Consider the following 18,696-nt stretch of genomic DNA (forward strand, 5'->3'; position numbering starts at 1 on the left):
AAAAAAAAAAAAAAAAATATTCCAAACCTGTTCTAAAAATCAGTTGAAATGTACAATCCTTATGCTGGGTTTTGAATAAATTGCATTAGAAGAACAACTTAAGCCATCAGTACAGCTAATGTGATTCTACTTTGAAGGACTGCGTAATTTAGACTTTTATTTTAAATCAGTTCTAACTGGAACAGACTAGTAATTAACAAATCTCCTTAATAAGCCCTAGCCCTCTCTATTAATACAATATAAACTCAGTTTTGCATTTAAACTGCATGTCTTACCCTTCACACATAAGCTTCCAAAACACCGAATCTCTGGAATAATTCACAAATTCTCTTTCAAGTTGACAAAATTATTTTACTTCTGAAAGACTCAACATAAATTTACCTTCTCCTTTGAGTGTTTCCTGATTACCTACAGTAGAAGCTTATTTGTCTCCTTCCCTCCCAAAGTATCTTTTACCACTCATCTCTAAATATAGTATCTAAGTGTACCATTTACCACATTGTATTAGCAATTCATTTCAACATCAAAATGTGAGTTACATTTCAAACAGGAAATCAAGCATGAAAAAAACAAGTAACATTCTTGAAGTATATTCAGCACTCAATGAACATTATTTCTCATACTGGGTTGTCTTCCCTAACAGACTGAGAACTTCTTGAGAAATATGTTAATATCTGATACGGTGATCCACAAATATTTGCTAAACGAAAGAAAGAACAACTGAATTCTTTGGTATTTTGGCAAGTAAGTTTTTTCATTTCTATAGAAACATGATGTAAAGTTGCAATATAGAAATCAATATAAAGCATTATTGTCTTTGTCAAATCATCTTATATGTGTTTTGTCTTATTTCTTATAATTCAGTTTGAAAACTAAAGACACAATTTAGAGGATTATGCAATATTATATTAAAGATAAAGAGGGACCCTGGTTCTTTTTCAAACATGATATAATTATATTTTCCAGTTCTCTGTTGGCAAATTATGTGTGCTAATTTTTATTTTCCTTTTTAGATCATTTCCAGAACAAGCATTTAAATAAATTCCTTTGATTAATGCATTAACATCCATAATATGACCTAAACAATTTATAATATGCCCAGTATTATATTATCTATCCCATAAATACATTGCATTACTAAAGCTATTTTATCCCTGTTTTTATATCAGTTGGTTTTACCATTATTAACACCTAAAAATATTCAATTGCATTTTCTACATCAAGTCAGCATAAATTCAATTATATGACAACATTTTTGGCATAGATTTTGTCATTAGTAAGCATTAATTCTGTTACCATATAGTATAGGTAAATGGATTCTTCCCTTAGATTTGCATTCTGATTAAACATTTTATTTTTGTTTCAAAGATCCACAGACATATTTGATGTATAATAACCACTATTTCATTGTGTGAAGAGTATCTTTGTATTGCCACTTTATAACACCACTGGATTTAAATTGAACTCTTTTAAAAAAATAGTATATTTCACCAAAAAAAGGCCACTTTAAAACCAGGAACACAGCACACAGCCTGCTAAAGTTTCTTAGGAGCTATGCCAGGAAAATGTTTGGTAAGTATTGAATAGGTAAAATTATGTATATTGGTTCTATAAAAGATCCAGAGGGAAAAAAAGATCCAAGCAATACAGCAATTTCAATGAAGACAAATGGACTGGGGAAGAGGCAATTATGGGGAAGTCATGCTGGCAGCTGGGAGCTGTATATCATTACCATGTATGTAACCTGTGATGCTCTACGTGGATGGATAGACTTAGAGAGTATAATGTTAGACAAAGTAAGTCAGAGAAAGACAAATACCATATGATTTTACTCATATGTGGAATTTAAGAGACAAAACAAATGGACAAAGAAAAGGAGAGAGACAGAGACAGAGAGAAAGAAAAACAAAACAAAACAAAACAAAAAAGACCAAAAAAAAAAAAAAAAAAAAAAAAAACAGACTCTAAACTGCAGAGAACAGATGATTACCAGAGGGGAGCTGGTTGGGGATTGGGTGAAACAGGTGATGAGATTGAGAATACACTTGTCTTCATGAGCACTGACTAACGTATGGAACTGCTGAATCACTATATTGTACAACTGAAACATATAACACTACATGTTAACTGCATTGGAATTTAAAAAAGAAAAAAAAAACACCAAAAAATGAACAAAAAGAAAATATTTAGATAAAATTACATAAGTCAAATAGTAATTTTAATATATAGAAGATATGACTTCACTTGAAGGAAGACGTGGCAGAAACGATAGCACTTTTAACTTGAACTTGAGTTAGAGTTGCGAGGCATACAAAATTAGAGATTCTCTACATCCTGCTGCTGTATTCTTAAGAATCAGAGAAGAGTGTGCTTGGAAATTGTGAACCATCATTTAAACTCTAACTTGACTGGTCCATGTGGAACAAGGAGGAGACAAAATTAACCTGTTCAGAACAGGGACGGGAATGAAATCCAAAGCACGTGATGCACTAACAGTTTAAAATGAACAGTCATTTTGATGGTCAATATTATATATAGATCTCTGTATTTCTTTAAAATGATAGAACAGATGTCAATAAAAACTTTTGAGTCTTTCTCATTTGTATATTTATTCATATCTCATACATTTTTAAGCTGCCATAAGAAAGCAAATCAAAAACAAAACAAAACAAAAGAAAAAACCAAAACATACACACACACACACACACACACACACACACACAAAACTGAAATTACTGTGATCTTTCTGGAATGCTCTGATTTTTTTAGAAATATTTTTTGATACAGCCAAAACAGAAACAAGTGAACAAAACCTTCCCTTCTTTGATGGTAGGAGTATAGATGAGTTTCCAAAATGTAATTTAACTGCATTGTGACAGTGCTGTAATTATATTCTTTTAACTGTTACAACTCTCAACTTACCATTTAAGTTTCATTTATTTAACTGAAAGCACAAATAAAGTGAATTGGTTACATTGTAAGTGCACAGCTGACACAGAGCCCTTTATCTGTACCCGGGTCAGAACAACAAATACCTTAAAAAGACAGACAGATGATGCAAGCTAGGTTTTAGGCTAAAATGCATGATTTAAACTGGACCAAATGACAAAGCTATGCCTGCCTTGTCCCAAAACATTCAGAGACAATTTACTTCAAACACCTGTGCTCCTCAAATTCATGTACAGCTAAGGAGAGACTCATGTATTTCACTGCATTCAATGCTATAAATAGAATTTCATGATCTCTAGGTTTATTTTAATTCCCATCCTTTCATCTGAAACATAGACATAGTTACCTAATGGGGCTAGAAGCAGAATCTGGGTCCCTTGCCATTACAGTTCCGATGATCGTCCCTACTTCAATATCTTCATGAACTTCAAACAGGTAGGACGATCTGCTAAAAATAGGAGGTTCATCCACATCTTCTACAGAGATTTTTACAATTGTTGTATCTTTAAATGGTCCCAGGTAATAAAAACGTGGATCCACATGGGTATTTTCTGCTTCGACCTTCAGAGTGTAAAGTCTTCGGCTCTCATAGTCAAGAGGCTGTATAAATAAGTAAATCATCAAATTAGAGTGAGGGAAATTGGATTATATGTTCCTTTCAAGTCACAGTGTGATTTTTAAAGCCTGGTTGAGTTCTGTCAGGTTGTTCATTAAGTGTAAATAATTAAAAGCAATAAAAAATAGTAATATAACCTTTACATATTGGATAGGGTTCAATTTTTACTTTTTATGGATTGAATGTGTAATACTTCAGAACATAGGAAAATTAGATTTTAAATCTTGGACCCATTGGAAAGGATATTAAAACCTATCTTACAATGTGATGACTAGTTATAAAAAAATGGGCTAGGACACCGTGTTGTGTTTATGTGTGCATGTGTGTAGGGTTAGGTGTTGGCTACTGCTTAATGTTTGTAAGCAAAAAATTCAGTTATCATTTTATGTTTATGTTGTGATATTTCCATTCAGTTTAATGGCATAGTACTACATAAACTATAAAATTTTGAAAACTAATATAAAACTCTCAACAGTTGGGGCATCTGGGTGGCTCAGTGGGTTAAAGCCTCTGCCTTGGGCTCGAGTCATGATCCCAGGGTCCTGGAATCGAGCCCCACATCAGCTCTCTGCTCAGAAGGGAGCCTGCTTCCTCCTCTCTCTGCCAGTCTCTCTATCTACTTGTGATCTCTGTCAAATAAATAAATTAAATCTTAAAAAAAAAAACAAAAAACTCTCAACAGTTGTAGGAAACACTGAAGATAAGGAAAACCTCGAGTAAAGAGAACAGAGAAAAATTTAGTAATTAGGTTACATTATGAAACAAAATTCTGGAACTTAAATATTGATGTAGTTTAACCTTCACAAATATAAAATCAAGCGCCTCCCCTCTCACGCCTCTAAAAGGTATGTTTTGTTAACAGAAAAAAAGACATTGTTGATTCACAGTCCTTCAACCTTCCTTTTTTTTTTTTTTTAAATCTGATAAACTGTAGATTCTATTTGCATTACTATTACTTTCCAGGCATGAAAACCAACAAATAAGCCACATCGCCCTTTGTTGGTCACTGTCCATTTAAAACCCTTTGGTTGTGTATCTTGGCTTTTGCAACAGAATCTCTGGATAGTTCCGCCATTATTCAGTGTTTTCAGCAGTTACTTCGTGCAATAGAATTTGTAGCACATTTCTTTGGGATCTTTCCCTGGGCTTTATTTTTTTCTTATAATGGTGGTATTGACTCTACCATAAAAACAAAACAAAACAAAACAAAACTAGTTACCTTTAAACTGTATCACTGAGCATATGTTAGCAGAAAAGTTTAATTTATGTAGCAGAAGGGAAAATGTGAACAATTAAATTATCTTCCAGAATACACTGTCTCTTTTTATTAGCAACTCTAATTATTGCTTCATACATCTGCATAGACGGCATGCTACTTTTTATGCCTCCAACTGTGATGATATATTGCCGTTATTAGCTATTAACTGCTTTTTGCTTCAGAATATAAGTTGTTATGGGGGGGGGGCTTTTATTCAGGTGACTCAGAAATAGAGTCACGCATCTATTAATTTGCCTTTTAAACTTTGTAAGAACTCGGGTTTCGTGCTTCAACCAACAAAAGTATTTGGTCAGAATGTCCAAGATCTTTGGCTTTATGTTTCTCATACTTGTGCACGGCATACATCACATTAGGACTGATCCTGACATCTCCTAATGGATAATGTGTGAGTGGAGAGCACATAATGGAATCTTTATTTGCTAAATGGGCAGGTGCTTATTTATACAGAGGCTGAGCACCTTTTTCACAGTTATGATGCCTTCCTGTGTGTCCTTCTCAGTGATGATGTCAAACATATCAGTCCCATCGCCATCAATGATTCGGTACTCTACTTCTGCATTTTTCCCCGTGTCCGCGTCCGTTGCTTTTACACTCCCAATAGCTGTGCCAACTGGGGAAGATTCGAGAACTCGGAGGTGGATGGTGTCTGCAAAATATATAGAAAAGGGAGAGGGGAAGAGAGAAAGAGATATCTCAATAGAATATTCAAGAGTAAACTGTGTATGAGAAAACATTCCAAATCTAGAGCTCTACATCAATGTTGATTAATTAATGAGTTGAATACACACAGTGTGGATAACATTAAATTAAGGTCTAGGAATGGAAAAAGTGGAATTTGGGAGGCTTGGGTCTGTGCCTATTACAAATACTGAGTACCAATCTCTGAGTGTTAAGAATTCTGGTTTGAAAATGAGCACATTGTCTTTCTTCTTTCTTTCTTTCTTTTTTCTTTTTTTTTTTTTCTTTTGCATTTGCACAAATAACTAGAGATCAGCTTTAAGTGCGGGGAGGTACCTATGTTTGCTTCTACGATCACAACAAATCCCAGGATATACAGTGAATATTTTAATTTCATTGTTTCCCCTTTGTTGTATTTAGTTATTAACTACCTTTAGGTTATTTGAGCTGAAAGACAGAACATTACAAAATTCCATGAATTCAGCTGTGATGGAGAGGAATCCTATTTTCCAGTTGTGACAGGAGAAACAAAGGGTAGTCTGTAGGAGAAATACAAGGAGGCCCTTCACGGTGTCACTGTGAAAACACTCAATTCTGACAAACTCCTCTCTGTTCCACAGCAAAACAAGAATTTAGCTAAGCCTCTAGTGTACCTAGATGTGCTTCCAGTGGGAACAACCTCTACTGCTAATGAGATTTATGTTCTAACACCTGATCGTAAACTACATATTACTGACAGATTAATCGACCTGAAGCACACTTCTGATTATAGCACGTTCATGCTCATAAACCCTAAGTAATTCTCCTTAATATACACAATAAAGCCCAGACCTCTTAGCTAGTCATGCTCTCCCCTGAGTGTATCTTTCCCAGTGTATTTTCCTTTAGTCACTTCTCTGAAAGATTTGCGCCATGCTGGACATTTCAAAGTGTGCTTGTCAAAACTTAATTTCCTAAATATCTATGTTTTTCACAAGCTATTTCACTCACATGAAATTCTTCCCCCACTGTCCTCTCGTAATCACAATACAATTTATCAGATCTGAGGAAATGGCACTGTTAGAGTGTTCAGTAAGTGTTTGGGGGTTGCGCTCCTCAAAATTCATATACTGATGCCAGAACCCCCATTCAGTACCACAGAATGTGACTGCATTAAGAGACAGGGTCTTTAAAGAGGTAATTAAGAGTCAATAGGGTCATTAGGGTGGGCTCTAATCCAATATGGCTGGTGTCATTACAAGAGTAGGAGATCCGGACACAGGCACAGAGCAGAGACCGAGACCGTGTGAAGACACAGGGAAAAGATGGCCATCTAGAAACCAAGCAGAGGCCTCAGAAGAAACCGACCCTGCTGCTCTTGAACCTCAATCTTGGACTTTTAGCTTCCAGATCTGTGGGAAAACAAACTTCTGTTGTTCAAGCCACCCAGTCTGGAGCACCTTGTTATGGCAGCCCTAACAACCTCACACAGGCACCTCTATCTGCTCAGTTTGCAAAGTTGTTTCCTAGGAGACATCAGTAAGACGTGGCTTCCGCAACACCCCAATTAGTCTCAGCCTGTTCTTTTTTTGTTTGTTTAACATTTTCATCTCCATCTATTTTTGGTAACACGTTACTAAAAGCAACTCTCGATTCATTCCTTGGCTAGTGTCTTACTGGCTCTCTACCTTTGCGGTTTCCTCTAGAAGTCCCTGTCCCTGTATATTGAGATGGCTCTCACTCTCTTCCAGCAGACCACCGCTCAACCGTGACCTCCTCAGAAGCTTTCATCACTAACCTTACTGAAAAAAGCAACCATATTGAAAAAATCCTATTTTCTTCCTAATACTTGCAACAGCTAGTTGTTATATTATTTACTTATTTATTTCTATGTACCATGAAGATGTAATGCAAAACAGGGACTTGGTATTTTTCTGCCATTATTTTCTCTTTCTATTTCTTTGAATGTAGTAGCCACTATATACTGATTCGTGTATTGGATAAATGAGAAGCTTTCTAAATTACCTACCCACAGCTTTACTCGACTAAATCCAATCAAATCTCAGATACTCTCATCACACACTGTGGCCATAGTATCATTTTGAAAACAATGCTCTTACAGATACTTATTCAGAGCTTCAAACTTCTTTGATTGGTCCCATTATACTTAAAATAAAACATACATAAGCTTGTCCTCCATAAATTGGCTTCTCTGTCCTGTCATCCACTCTCTTAATTAATATTCTCTACAACACTGGTCTTTTTTAGATTTAGGTTTCTCGAAACACTATGCTTTTCTTATTTTGACTTTAAGATTTTCAACTCTTTGCCTGGCTGCCTCTGACTCTTTCTTTTGAAAATATCTATTTCACTATGCCTCTATAGCAGAACATCATCAACTCAACCTATTTACTGCAAGAATTTTCTTTTAAAAAAATTAAATTTTATAGAAGCAGCACTTCGATTAATTTATTATATTGTAGCAGAAATAACTTCTCTAAAATACAAAAATAATATCACTGCTCTACTGAAAGCACTTAGTATTGATGTTGGGATAATTTTTTAAATTTCATTATTTAGTTTATAATGTCTATAGAAGTTGCTTTCTTTTTTATTTTTTTTAAGATTTTATTTATTTGTTCGACAGACAGAGATCAATAGTACATGGAAAGGCAGGCAGAGAGAGGGGGGAGAGCAGGCTCCTCACTGAGCAGAGAGCCCGATGTGGGGCTTGATCCGAGGACCCTGGGATCATGACCTGAGCTGAAGGCAGAGGCTTTAACCTACTGGGCCACTAAAGGGCCCCTCAAAGTTGTTTTCTGATAAAATCTTCAGTATCTTGATTATCTATTCTCAGATCTAGAGAGATGTGAAATATAGCCATAACTGTTTTCAATTAATGATTAGTTAACTAGACCAAGAATATGGAATATATGGAATATTTAACAAAATAAATAAAAATAATATGAATGATTTGATTGATATATATAATAAATCTCCACAAACCACCTAGAGAATATAGATTTTTTTTTTAAAGATTTTATTTATTTATTTATTTATTTGACAGAGAGAGAGAGAGAGATCACAAGTCGGCAAAGAAACAGGCAGAGAGAGGGGAAAGCAGGCTCCCTGCTGAGCAGAAAGCCCAATGCCAGGCTCGATCCCAGGGCCCTGGTATCATGACCTGAGCCAAAGGCAGAGCCTTTAACCCACTGAGCCACCCAGGCGCCCCTAGATTTTTTTTTTTTTTTAAGCGGACATTAAGCACTGAATCTCATTTGATCAAGAATTAAATTATTAGACGTTTGAATAAATTTTAACAAATCAGTATCAACTCTCTGACCATGCTACAATTAAAGCAGAGGTTAACATGAAGAAGAGCACTCCTAAATACTTATAGTCCTGAAAAGTTAAAAGAAAACTAAAAATAATTCCTATGTAACAAATGGTTCAAATAAGAAACAAATATAGAGACCGAAAAATAATTGAAAAATGAATGAAAAGAAATTAAACCATGGGGCAGGAAAAATAATTCTACCTAGAGAAGGTAATTTACAACTTTATGTGTTTTTATACAAAGAAAAGACAAGCTGAAATTAATGAGCTAAGCCTTAAACATAAGAACCTAGAAAAGAAAGACATAATAACCATCAAAGAAAAAGAAGGAAGTAATTAAGATTAAAAGCAAGTTGAAAACAAATACAGAAACAAGAGTATAAAAATGTTAGAAGTTAGTTTTTAAAGAACTGTCAAAATAAATATATATGACAAAAATGGTTCATGGAAAGGGGAGAAAGGGCAAAAACTATTAAGAATTATTTTAAAGAAATGCAACTACAGAAAATGTAGTTTAAAAGATTGGAGAATATTATGAACACTTATATGTCAATAAAATTAACTAGTTAGCTAAACTGCTAAATTCCTAAAGATAATTAAAAATATTCCAATGCTACCAAAGAGGAAATAAAGTATGGTTTTAAATACAATTTAATACATGATTAAATATCATTTAAGATATGATATATGACTTTAAATGATCCTTCCTCCTAAATACTAGCAGCTCAAATATTTTTTAAAAGATTTTATTTATTTATTTTTGAGAGACAGAGAGAAAGAGAGCATGCACACATGAGCCGGGAGGTGGGGCAAAGGGAGAAGCAGTCTTTGCCCACTCAGCAGAGAGCCTGATGCAGGACTGGATCCCAGTACCTTGGGATTTTATTACCTGAGCCAAAAGCAGAGGATTAACCCCCTGAACCACCCCGGCACCCTTATCAGCTCAAATATTTTTAAGGAACATTCATGAAGCCGAAAATTCCTTATTATCAGTTCTTACGTAAATTTTCCTATAGAAAAGAAAAATGAGGACTCTTTTCGAGCTCATTTTGAGATTAATATAACCCTGATACCAGCACCAGACAAGAGTCCATGGTTATATAGTGTGGACTAAGATTCAAGATCCACCACACCTAATTTCATAACATTTAGCAAGTTCATTTTTTAAATTTTTGACCCACCAGCATTTACCAATATTTTGAGTTAGTTTTCACCAACACATGTGAGCTTAGTTTTTGGGAAATGTTGTTTTAATCATTTTACTATTAACTAATTCCAATTCGGATTTCACCGGCTTTTCCATAAAAGCCTTTTCAGAGGAGTGCCTGGGTGGCTCAGTCGGTTGAGCATCTGACTCTTGAGTTAGGGTCAGGTCATGATCTCAGAGTCATGAGGTCAAGCCCTGCATTTGGCTCTGCACTTGGCACGGAGTCTGCTTGAGATTTGTTCTTCCCCTCTCCATCTGTGTCTCCCAAATCCCCTCAAAATAAATAGATAGACAGATAGATAAATAAATAGAGCCTTTCAGAGATCCTGCTTTGCATTTGGTGGTCATGTTTTCCTACTCCCTCAAATCTGTGAGAACTTTTCAGTCTTTCCTTGTCTTCAATATCTTCTATATCTTGACGCTTTTAAGGAATACTGGTCAGTTACTCTGTAAAATGTCTTTCAATCTGGGACTGTCTTATATTTTCTCAATTAGATTGAAGTTATCCATTTTTGTCAGCAGTACCCAGTAATGATCTATTCTCAGTGTATCATATATCAGGGAGCAAATGATGTCAGTCTGTCAGTTAAGAAGATATTTCTGTCAGTTTCCACCATTATTAATAAGCAATTTTTAAAATAATGAATGCATATCTTGGGAGGTATACTGTAAAATTATGCAAATATTGTTTCTCCTCAAAAATCTGCCCATAAGTTTTAGTACTGATCAGTGATCTCCTCTGCATTAATTAATACTGTGATTTTCTAATGATGATTTTCTATTTTGTTGATTCTTTTCACATTTACTACTTGGAATTCTCCTGAAAGGAAGAGTTCCTCCTTCTCCCCATTTATTTATTAATATTAGTATACATTTTAATCAGTGTAGACTCAAGGACATTTTATTTTATACTGTGTATTTTAATCCAATAATATCCTATATATTGCTTTGTGTAAATTCTTACAGGTTTCTTCCGTGGGTGATCTTTTCAGTTGTTTATGATGTCTTTTCAACATGGCTCCATCACTTTTTTTTAAAACTAGTTTCAACACTCAACATGGGGAAGAACTCACAACTCCAAGTCAGGAGTCAAATGCTCTACCAACTTAGCCAGCCAGGTGCCCCATCACTTTTTCTTTTCTTTTTTCTTTTGAGTACTTCCCTTAATATCTGGCATCACAAAACGTTACAGGTTCATCTTATATTTTCTTTGACCAAGCCCTAAAATCAGCTATATCTCAAAGTCCTTGCTCCATTTAATAGAAATAGAACCATAATTTTGGATATTATGTGGTATTCAAAGACATATAATAAATGGAATAAGTCTTGATTCATAATGTGAAATGCGTCAAAAAGCCAAAAGGAAGGTAACTCTTTGTATTTGAAATAAGAAACTTAATTATACCTTTTATATAAAAATAGAAATAACAGTAAGTGATAGTCTTGCAATTTGCTAATTGATCTTTGTTTTAAAAATAAAACATCTGTATCCTTCAAAAGGAATGTAGATATTATGATTTATAATATTAGCCTTAAGCTTTTACAGCCTCAGGGAAAATCCTGTACTATAATAGAATAAAATATTTCATATTGTTATTTTAATATTGTTATAATATTAAAACTGATTTTATAAATTCATACTTAGAAACTAGCTGTATTTTTATTTTTATTTTAATTGTTGTCTCTGAAAAGGTCTAGAATTTTATTCCACCAGCATGAAACACAACCCTCATGCCCAAATGCTGGTCACAAGAGTTTTCTATAGTATGAGCTAAATTTTCTTGGAGATTTGCTGTTCCAAATTGGAGGAATGGAAAGGAAAGTAAGATTAGGATTTCCTCAGACAGAAATTGAGATATCAGATTAATGGGAACATAGAAAAAAACAAAAATCAACTTGTTACTACTGTCCATCATCTTGAAAATTTGATCGTCAATAATAGAATAATTTAGTTGATTAAAAAACATTAAATCAGGCTTCTGGCAATGCAAACTAAGTAACTCAGTTCAACTGAAAAACTGTAACTATAGATCATAAATTGAGATAGAAATATACATTTGAAGTTATTAAAAATGTACAAGCCCCAAACTGACAGAAAATAAAAACCTACAAAAGTAAATAGAAAACTGAAGTCACCTTTTGGCCTGAGGGTATTTGCTATTTCCATAAAATTGATTATTATTTTTATGGCCTCTTGAAGTAGGGAGGACATATATCATCCTCCAAGTCATCCACAGACTAGTTATACGACAGCGACTGGTCTCCGCAATAAAGTAAGACTCATGTTTTGCATGGAAACATGGTCTAGGCACAAACCATTCTCACAAACTTTTACATTCATACTATGGGTTCAAATGACCCTAAAGAGCTATATTTTTACAGACATAAGAACTTTCACCACTAGGGGAGACAGCTGACACCATGGCCTCCGTCAACACGAAGGGAGACGGTCATCAGGCAGTCTGCAATGACTTCAAGGAGACTCTGGGTATGGATGAGAAAAGCACTGAAATTATGCTACCTGGGAGGAACTTCTTCACTGCCTCTTGCCATCTCTTTCTTTGTCAAGTGCTTTTCAGAAAAGGGAGAGACATTATGACAAAAGATATGTTATAGCTCCATGAAAATATTGTTGTAAATATTTGGCTCATAAAGATACAAAGGAAGGAAAATGATGGAGTTAGGTGCCCTAACATAAGAGGACAACGTATTAAATGCCTCAAATGTCTCCTGAGATACACACACACACAAATACATATAGATATACAAACATACATATGGATATATGTCTCCATATGTACTTATATGAATATTCATATTTTTAGCAAACAAATAGTTCTTTAACATTTTAATGGAATATTTTATCAATAGTCTTTACAAATAAGCTTTTGAAATTTCCTAATGAAAATTAATTCAGCCCTGTCAGAGGGTTGCTGAAATTTTTGCCTTGATTATGACAAGATTACTTCTTCGAATTAACATCATAAGTTTCTTCTCTTCTTCCTTCATGTTTCAGAATAATTCTTGAACTATAAAATATTAAGTCATACCTGCATATTAATTAAATTATTTTATTGCTAAAGACATCTTGAACCTACATAGAAGGTTGATGACATGGAGATGTGTTTAGTTCCAAGATGTGCAGTTTATCCTACAGAGGTCGTTCTTTAATTTCCTTCACATATGCAAAAGCTTTAGTAAAAATTCTGAGCCAGATCTTTTTGGTTTCCACAATAATCCTCAAAACACACACACACACACACACACACACACACACACACACACACAAACTGCTTCTAAAACTTTAATTTACAAGTAAATGTAGGCGAATAATTTAACAATCTTTAGTAAGGGAAATATATCTAAAATAAGACAAATGATTAACAAAGCATAAAATAAAAGGTTGTAAATCAATCTATGCCCTAATTAACAATCTCTATAAATAAAAGACAATATAGAGATAGTGAAACATATTAAAAAAAAAGAATAATTTCATATTGACAAACATAGTATTTCTAAAGAGTCATAAGAAAAGACAGATAAGGCACCAGAAAAATTAGTCAAGGATATGATCAATGAACAGTTTATAATAGAGGAAACAAGAAAGAAAAATAAAAATACACTGGATTTTAATCAAACAAATGCAAATTAAGGCCACGATGTGCTACCATTTTTATACCTACTAAGCTGGAAAAAATTAAAGCTGACAAAACCAAGTATTAAAAGTACGTGGTATAGTGGGAACTATTATGCAGAGCTGATGGGTGTAAAATTTGGTGCAATGACTTTGGGAAATGTATTAATTAGCTAGGGCTGCTTTAGCAAAGTACAAAAAAGTAGGTGGCTTAAAAACAATAAGTATTTGTCTTATGGTTCTGGAGTCTAGAAGTCTGAAGTCCAGGTATCTGGCATGGCCATGCTTTCCATCATGGCTGTGGGAAGAGTCCCATTTCCCTCTTCTAGTTTCTGGTGTTTGAGAACAACCTTTGGTGTTCACTGACTTATAAGTACATCAGTCCAGTTGCATGGCTATTTTCTGCCTGTTTGTTCACATTGTCTCTCCTGTGTGAATATTTCTATGTCTAAATTGCCTTTTTTTATAGGCACACCAGTCATATTGGATTAAAGCCCTAACCCTAAAGACCTCCTTTTAAGTTGATTACCTCTTTAAAGACCCTATTTTTATATAAAAGCACATTCTGATATACTGAGATTTTACACTTAAAAATATAATTTTTAGGGACACCTAGGTGGCACAGTTGGTGGAGTGTCTGACTCTTGGTTTCAGCTCAGGTCATGACCAGGATTGTGAGATCCTGCCCTATGACCTGTATCAGGGTCCACACTCAGTAGGGAATCTGCTTGAGATTCTCTCTCTCCTTCTCCTTCTGTCCCTACCCAACTCGAGTTTCTCTCTCTCTCTCTCCCTCTCTAAAATAAATAAATATTTAAAGAAAGGAAAAAATTTTTAGGGGATGCAATTCAACCCATAACAAGAAAGAGTATGGGATTACATAATGTGAAGTTAAATAGTAGCATAAACAAAATCCAGCTGTGCATATGAGAATAGTTGCAGAAATGCCATATGGAATTACTATTTGTAAAATGAAAAAAAAAAAAAAGAGAGGGAGAGAGAGAGAGAGAGAAGAGAACCCAGATGTCAGACAGCATGAGAATAGGTAAATAAACTTTTTACATAACACACATTCCTACATAATTCAAAAGTGAAAACTGTGAGCTACAGTTACATGGGAAAAATACAGATGAATCTCAGATATATAATAAGTGGAAATAGGAATGTATCAGAAAATTATGAACAGTGTGATATCATTTTCATAAACCATAAACAATCAGAAAACAGTATGTTCAGTGATATATAAATGCTATATGTATATTTATAATCTCTCTATATAAACATATATATCAAACAAAATTAAATCTGAGCATCATACATGTTAACGCAATCTATTTTTAAAGTCCTTGAATGATTTAAAGTGGTACTACTTATATTGTCTTGTAGTTATTCTACACTATGTGAAAATTTAAAACAAACAAGCAAACCCATACACACCACAAATAGTCAAGTCGAACAGCACTTAAAAGTATTGGTAGTGTTCCTAGCACTTGACAAATGCAGACATCCTTTTAGGATTGAACAACACACTTCACAAATTTCAACCACATATCCCAGATTTATAAATTATATATTGTATATATTACGTATTATTAAAATAACATATTATATAATAATATATCATTTTATGTCATTATATCATATATTTAAAAATATATTTGGGAATTATATATTATCCATATAATTATATAATATTTTATAAATATTAATTATATATTAAGTTGTATAGTACTTTATATTAATATAATTAACTATAAAGTAATATAAATATTATATAGTCATAATAATATGTGTAAGTGTGTGTGTGTGTGTGTGTTTGTGTGTGTATATTAAAAACAATACAAAGAAACATGAGTATCACAGGAAAACAAAAGAAAAGCACTAAAAAGTAACAACAATAAAAAATTCCGAAAGCAAGAAAGTGTAACAAATAAAATCCTGTAGTTAAATCAGATAACAAAACAATTAATGTGGACATTTTAAAGTACATTCAATGTGCCTTAAGAAATAAAAGTGGTCATAAAAATCTTACCATATAATAACTATAAAAAGTGGCTGGGCTTTGCTGTTATAGAGCCAAATACAAGAAATAGATATTTACAATATAATAGTTGAAGTTAAAAAATAATGGATGAGCTAAACTGAAGATCATGATCATCCAAAGTGGACTTTGTGAGCAAGAGGATAAATAGAAGGACAAATACACCATTGAAAACGAAGATGTAACTGTGAGGTTGGGGAAAAAAATAAAAAAAGACATGGATTAAAATGTCAATGGACCTTACAAGGTAACCCCTGATGCTAGAAAAATATTGAGCTATGTCATCAAAATTTGATGATGAAATTATTTTGTACCTCGCCAGCCTATTAATCAAGTGTGATAACTGGATAAGGATAGTTTCAGACTCAGCAACTTTCTCTGTCTTTGAGCTTTTCCAAAGAACCTAATGAAGAATGTATTCCAGGAAAATAAGAGGCTAAATGGAGATATGGGAATACATGAGAACAGGACGGCTTTGTACCCAAATTACAGAAGTAAGGCGTCTGGGATAGCAGGATTGTCTGAATTCTAAAGATTAGCCGCCCGTGTTGGAATGAGAATAGAATTGCTCTAAATGTGCAACCCTGAAGGCTGGCAAAAGGAAGCTAAATACGACAGAGCTGCTCACCGACAAATTCTGAGCAGCTGTCCACACAGCACATTGAAAACACAAAGTTGTAGTATCTGGAAAAATACAACTTTGCTCAAGAGGATCTCTAATATTCAATAGTTGAAATTATTATATGGGAAATAAAATATCTGGCTTTGCCTGAGACACTTGAGAGCCAGTGCATGCTCTATCAAACATTTTGGCACACAAGACCAAAATTTTACATAGTTAATAGCATAGTATTTTGATATGATCATTGTGAAAATTGCAGGGATTTTTTAGACAATTAAAAAATCTATATATAGCTAGTGCTTCTATGAAAATGCTGTTGGGACCGAAAAAAAGAGAGACTGAGAATGGTGGAAATAAAAAAAAAATTAATAACATATTATTTAAATTTGCTAAAATAACTGATAGAGAAATGGGAAAAAAAAAACACTGATTATTTACAACTGGGGGAGAATAGATTGAAATGTTGCTGAGCTTCCTTTTCCTCAATGGTGAAAGGAAGTCAAAGATGATATATATAAAAATATTTCATCAAATAATACAATATTGCTTACATAATTGCAGCTTAACCTAGATGAACTAAAAAGTAAGTTTCAAGTTATTTTCTGTAATGATTAGCGCTATAGGTAAGGAAGAATGGAAAAGGTGTCTCATTTTCCTTTTTTTTTTTTTTAATCTATAAACAATATTTTGATGCAAAATATTTTTTTAAAAATTCAGTAGAAAATGTTCCTGATATTAGGGATTATCAGGTTCTGGAGAAAGGTTTCCATATCATGGATCTTCTTTTAACAAATAGAGAAAGAACAAAAGAACAAAAGGTTTTATTGTTTCGTTAATTTTACTGTCACATAGATTTTACTGAGTATTGTTTCTGGGAATTTGTTCTCCCACTTTTTATTTTTAGCTTGGACATTTTTGAGATTGCTTGTATTTTTAGGCACATGCTTCAATTCTGAAAATCTGTCTGTTTTAAACTTGTCATTATAGTTCTGGTCAAGGATCCAAAATTATTTATCATTTCACTTTATTTCTTGTTGTGCAGGATTTATCTCCACCACAAAGTTTATTTCCTTTTGAGGAGAGTAGGCATTATCTGTGTTAATTCTCAGTACCTTCTGAGACTTACACAGGTAAGCAATCATGTTCCATTGATTCCTATTATCATAAGCCTCAATTATATATTACATATATATGCATATATGCATATGTATATCAGTTCTCTTCCACAATAATTTGTTGGAAAAGACACACAAACACGCACTCACACAAACATATAGAAGGTGAGTTGTGAATGTGTGTGTAACATACATGCACATACGTATATATATATTTTTATCCCAGAAATATTAATAAAAGTGTTTTCAAGGTGTCTTATACTTTCCAAAGAGGTCACGATAAAGATCGAGCCCATTCATCAAAATAGTATAGATTTAATTCTCTGTTAAGTAATTCAACAGCTATATTATAAAGATAGATATGTTGTATACACACATAAAATATGCACATTCATGATTATTTTAATTATATGGCAACTGAAGTAATTAATTTGTTCAAGAACTATTTATTCAACTGGTGGAGCATAAGGAATAACATGGAGGACATTGGGAGATGGAGAGGAGAAGTGAGTTGGAGGAAATCGGAGGGGGAGACAAACCATGAGAGACTGTGGACTCTGAGGAACAAACTGAGGGTTTTGCAGGGGAGGGGGGGAGGGGGGTTGGGTGAGCCTGATGGTGGGTATTACGGAGGACTCGTATAGCATGGAGCACTGGGTGTGGTGCATAAACAATGAATTTTGGAACACTAAAGAAAAAGAAATTAAAAAAAAGAACTATTTATTTAGTGCCCAACATATATAATTTGATAATGCTTTCTCTGGAATTATGTTAATGCTCATAAACCTATTTAGGGAAATTTAATTGGTCTATTTTAAAGTCAATAGACTACATTTCTATTTTTTAAATGTATGAAAGAGCTATTCATTCACATTTCCTAATTTATGTCCAAGTATCCTAGTTTGTCGAACAAACTGAAATTACTTACTTTCACTAGAAAGAGCCTGCAAGGGTGCTTACCATGTAGGGGGAGCAGCAGGAGGGGCATCGGAAAGGAGACAGATTGTCATGCATACAGTTACAAAAGCAAAGTAGCTCCTGTCACCCATCTCACGTTTCATTTTTCCTTAAAGACATCTATTTGCATGCTCCTTATTTTTTATCTTACAGTTGATGGAGCTTTAATTATGTGGTACGCTTTCCTATCAATTCCAATTTATAGTTGTTTTAAAATCATTCCCAGGTGTCAGATTGAATCATTTGCTTCTCTTTTAATGTTTAGAGCAGATAAATGCTTCTT

At 33.7% G+C, this 18,696-nt stretch overlaps 1 protein-coding gene across 2 annotated transcripts in view; it reads right to left on the minus strand.

Annotated features, from left to right (window-relative positions):
- The window catches only part of CDH10 (cadherin 10), a 171,834-nt gene that overhangs the window by 21,526 nt on the left and 131,612 nt on the right, over positions 1 to 18,696 (minus strand). For both annotated transcript variants that reach the window (XM_059416473.1, XM_059416475.1), the window contains exons 6-7: positions 5,303 to 5,490; positions 3,296 to 3,549 (exon numbers count right to left, since the gene is read on the minus strand). In XM_059416473.1, the coding sequence (XP_059272456.1) occupies positions 3,296 to 3,549; positions 5,303 to 5,490 (442 nt within the window). The remainder of the gene's footprint in view (positions 1 to 3,295; positions 3,550 to 5,302; positions 5,491 to 18,696) is intronic.

This window comes from Mustela nigripes, chromosome 12 (genome assembly GCF_022355385.1).
Source record: "Mustela nigripes isolate SB6536 chromosome 12, MUSNIG.SB6536, whole genome shotgun sequence".
NCBI lineage: Eukaryota > Metazoa > Chordata > Mammalia > Carnivora > Mustelidae > Mustela > Mustela nigripes.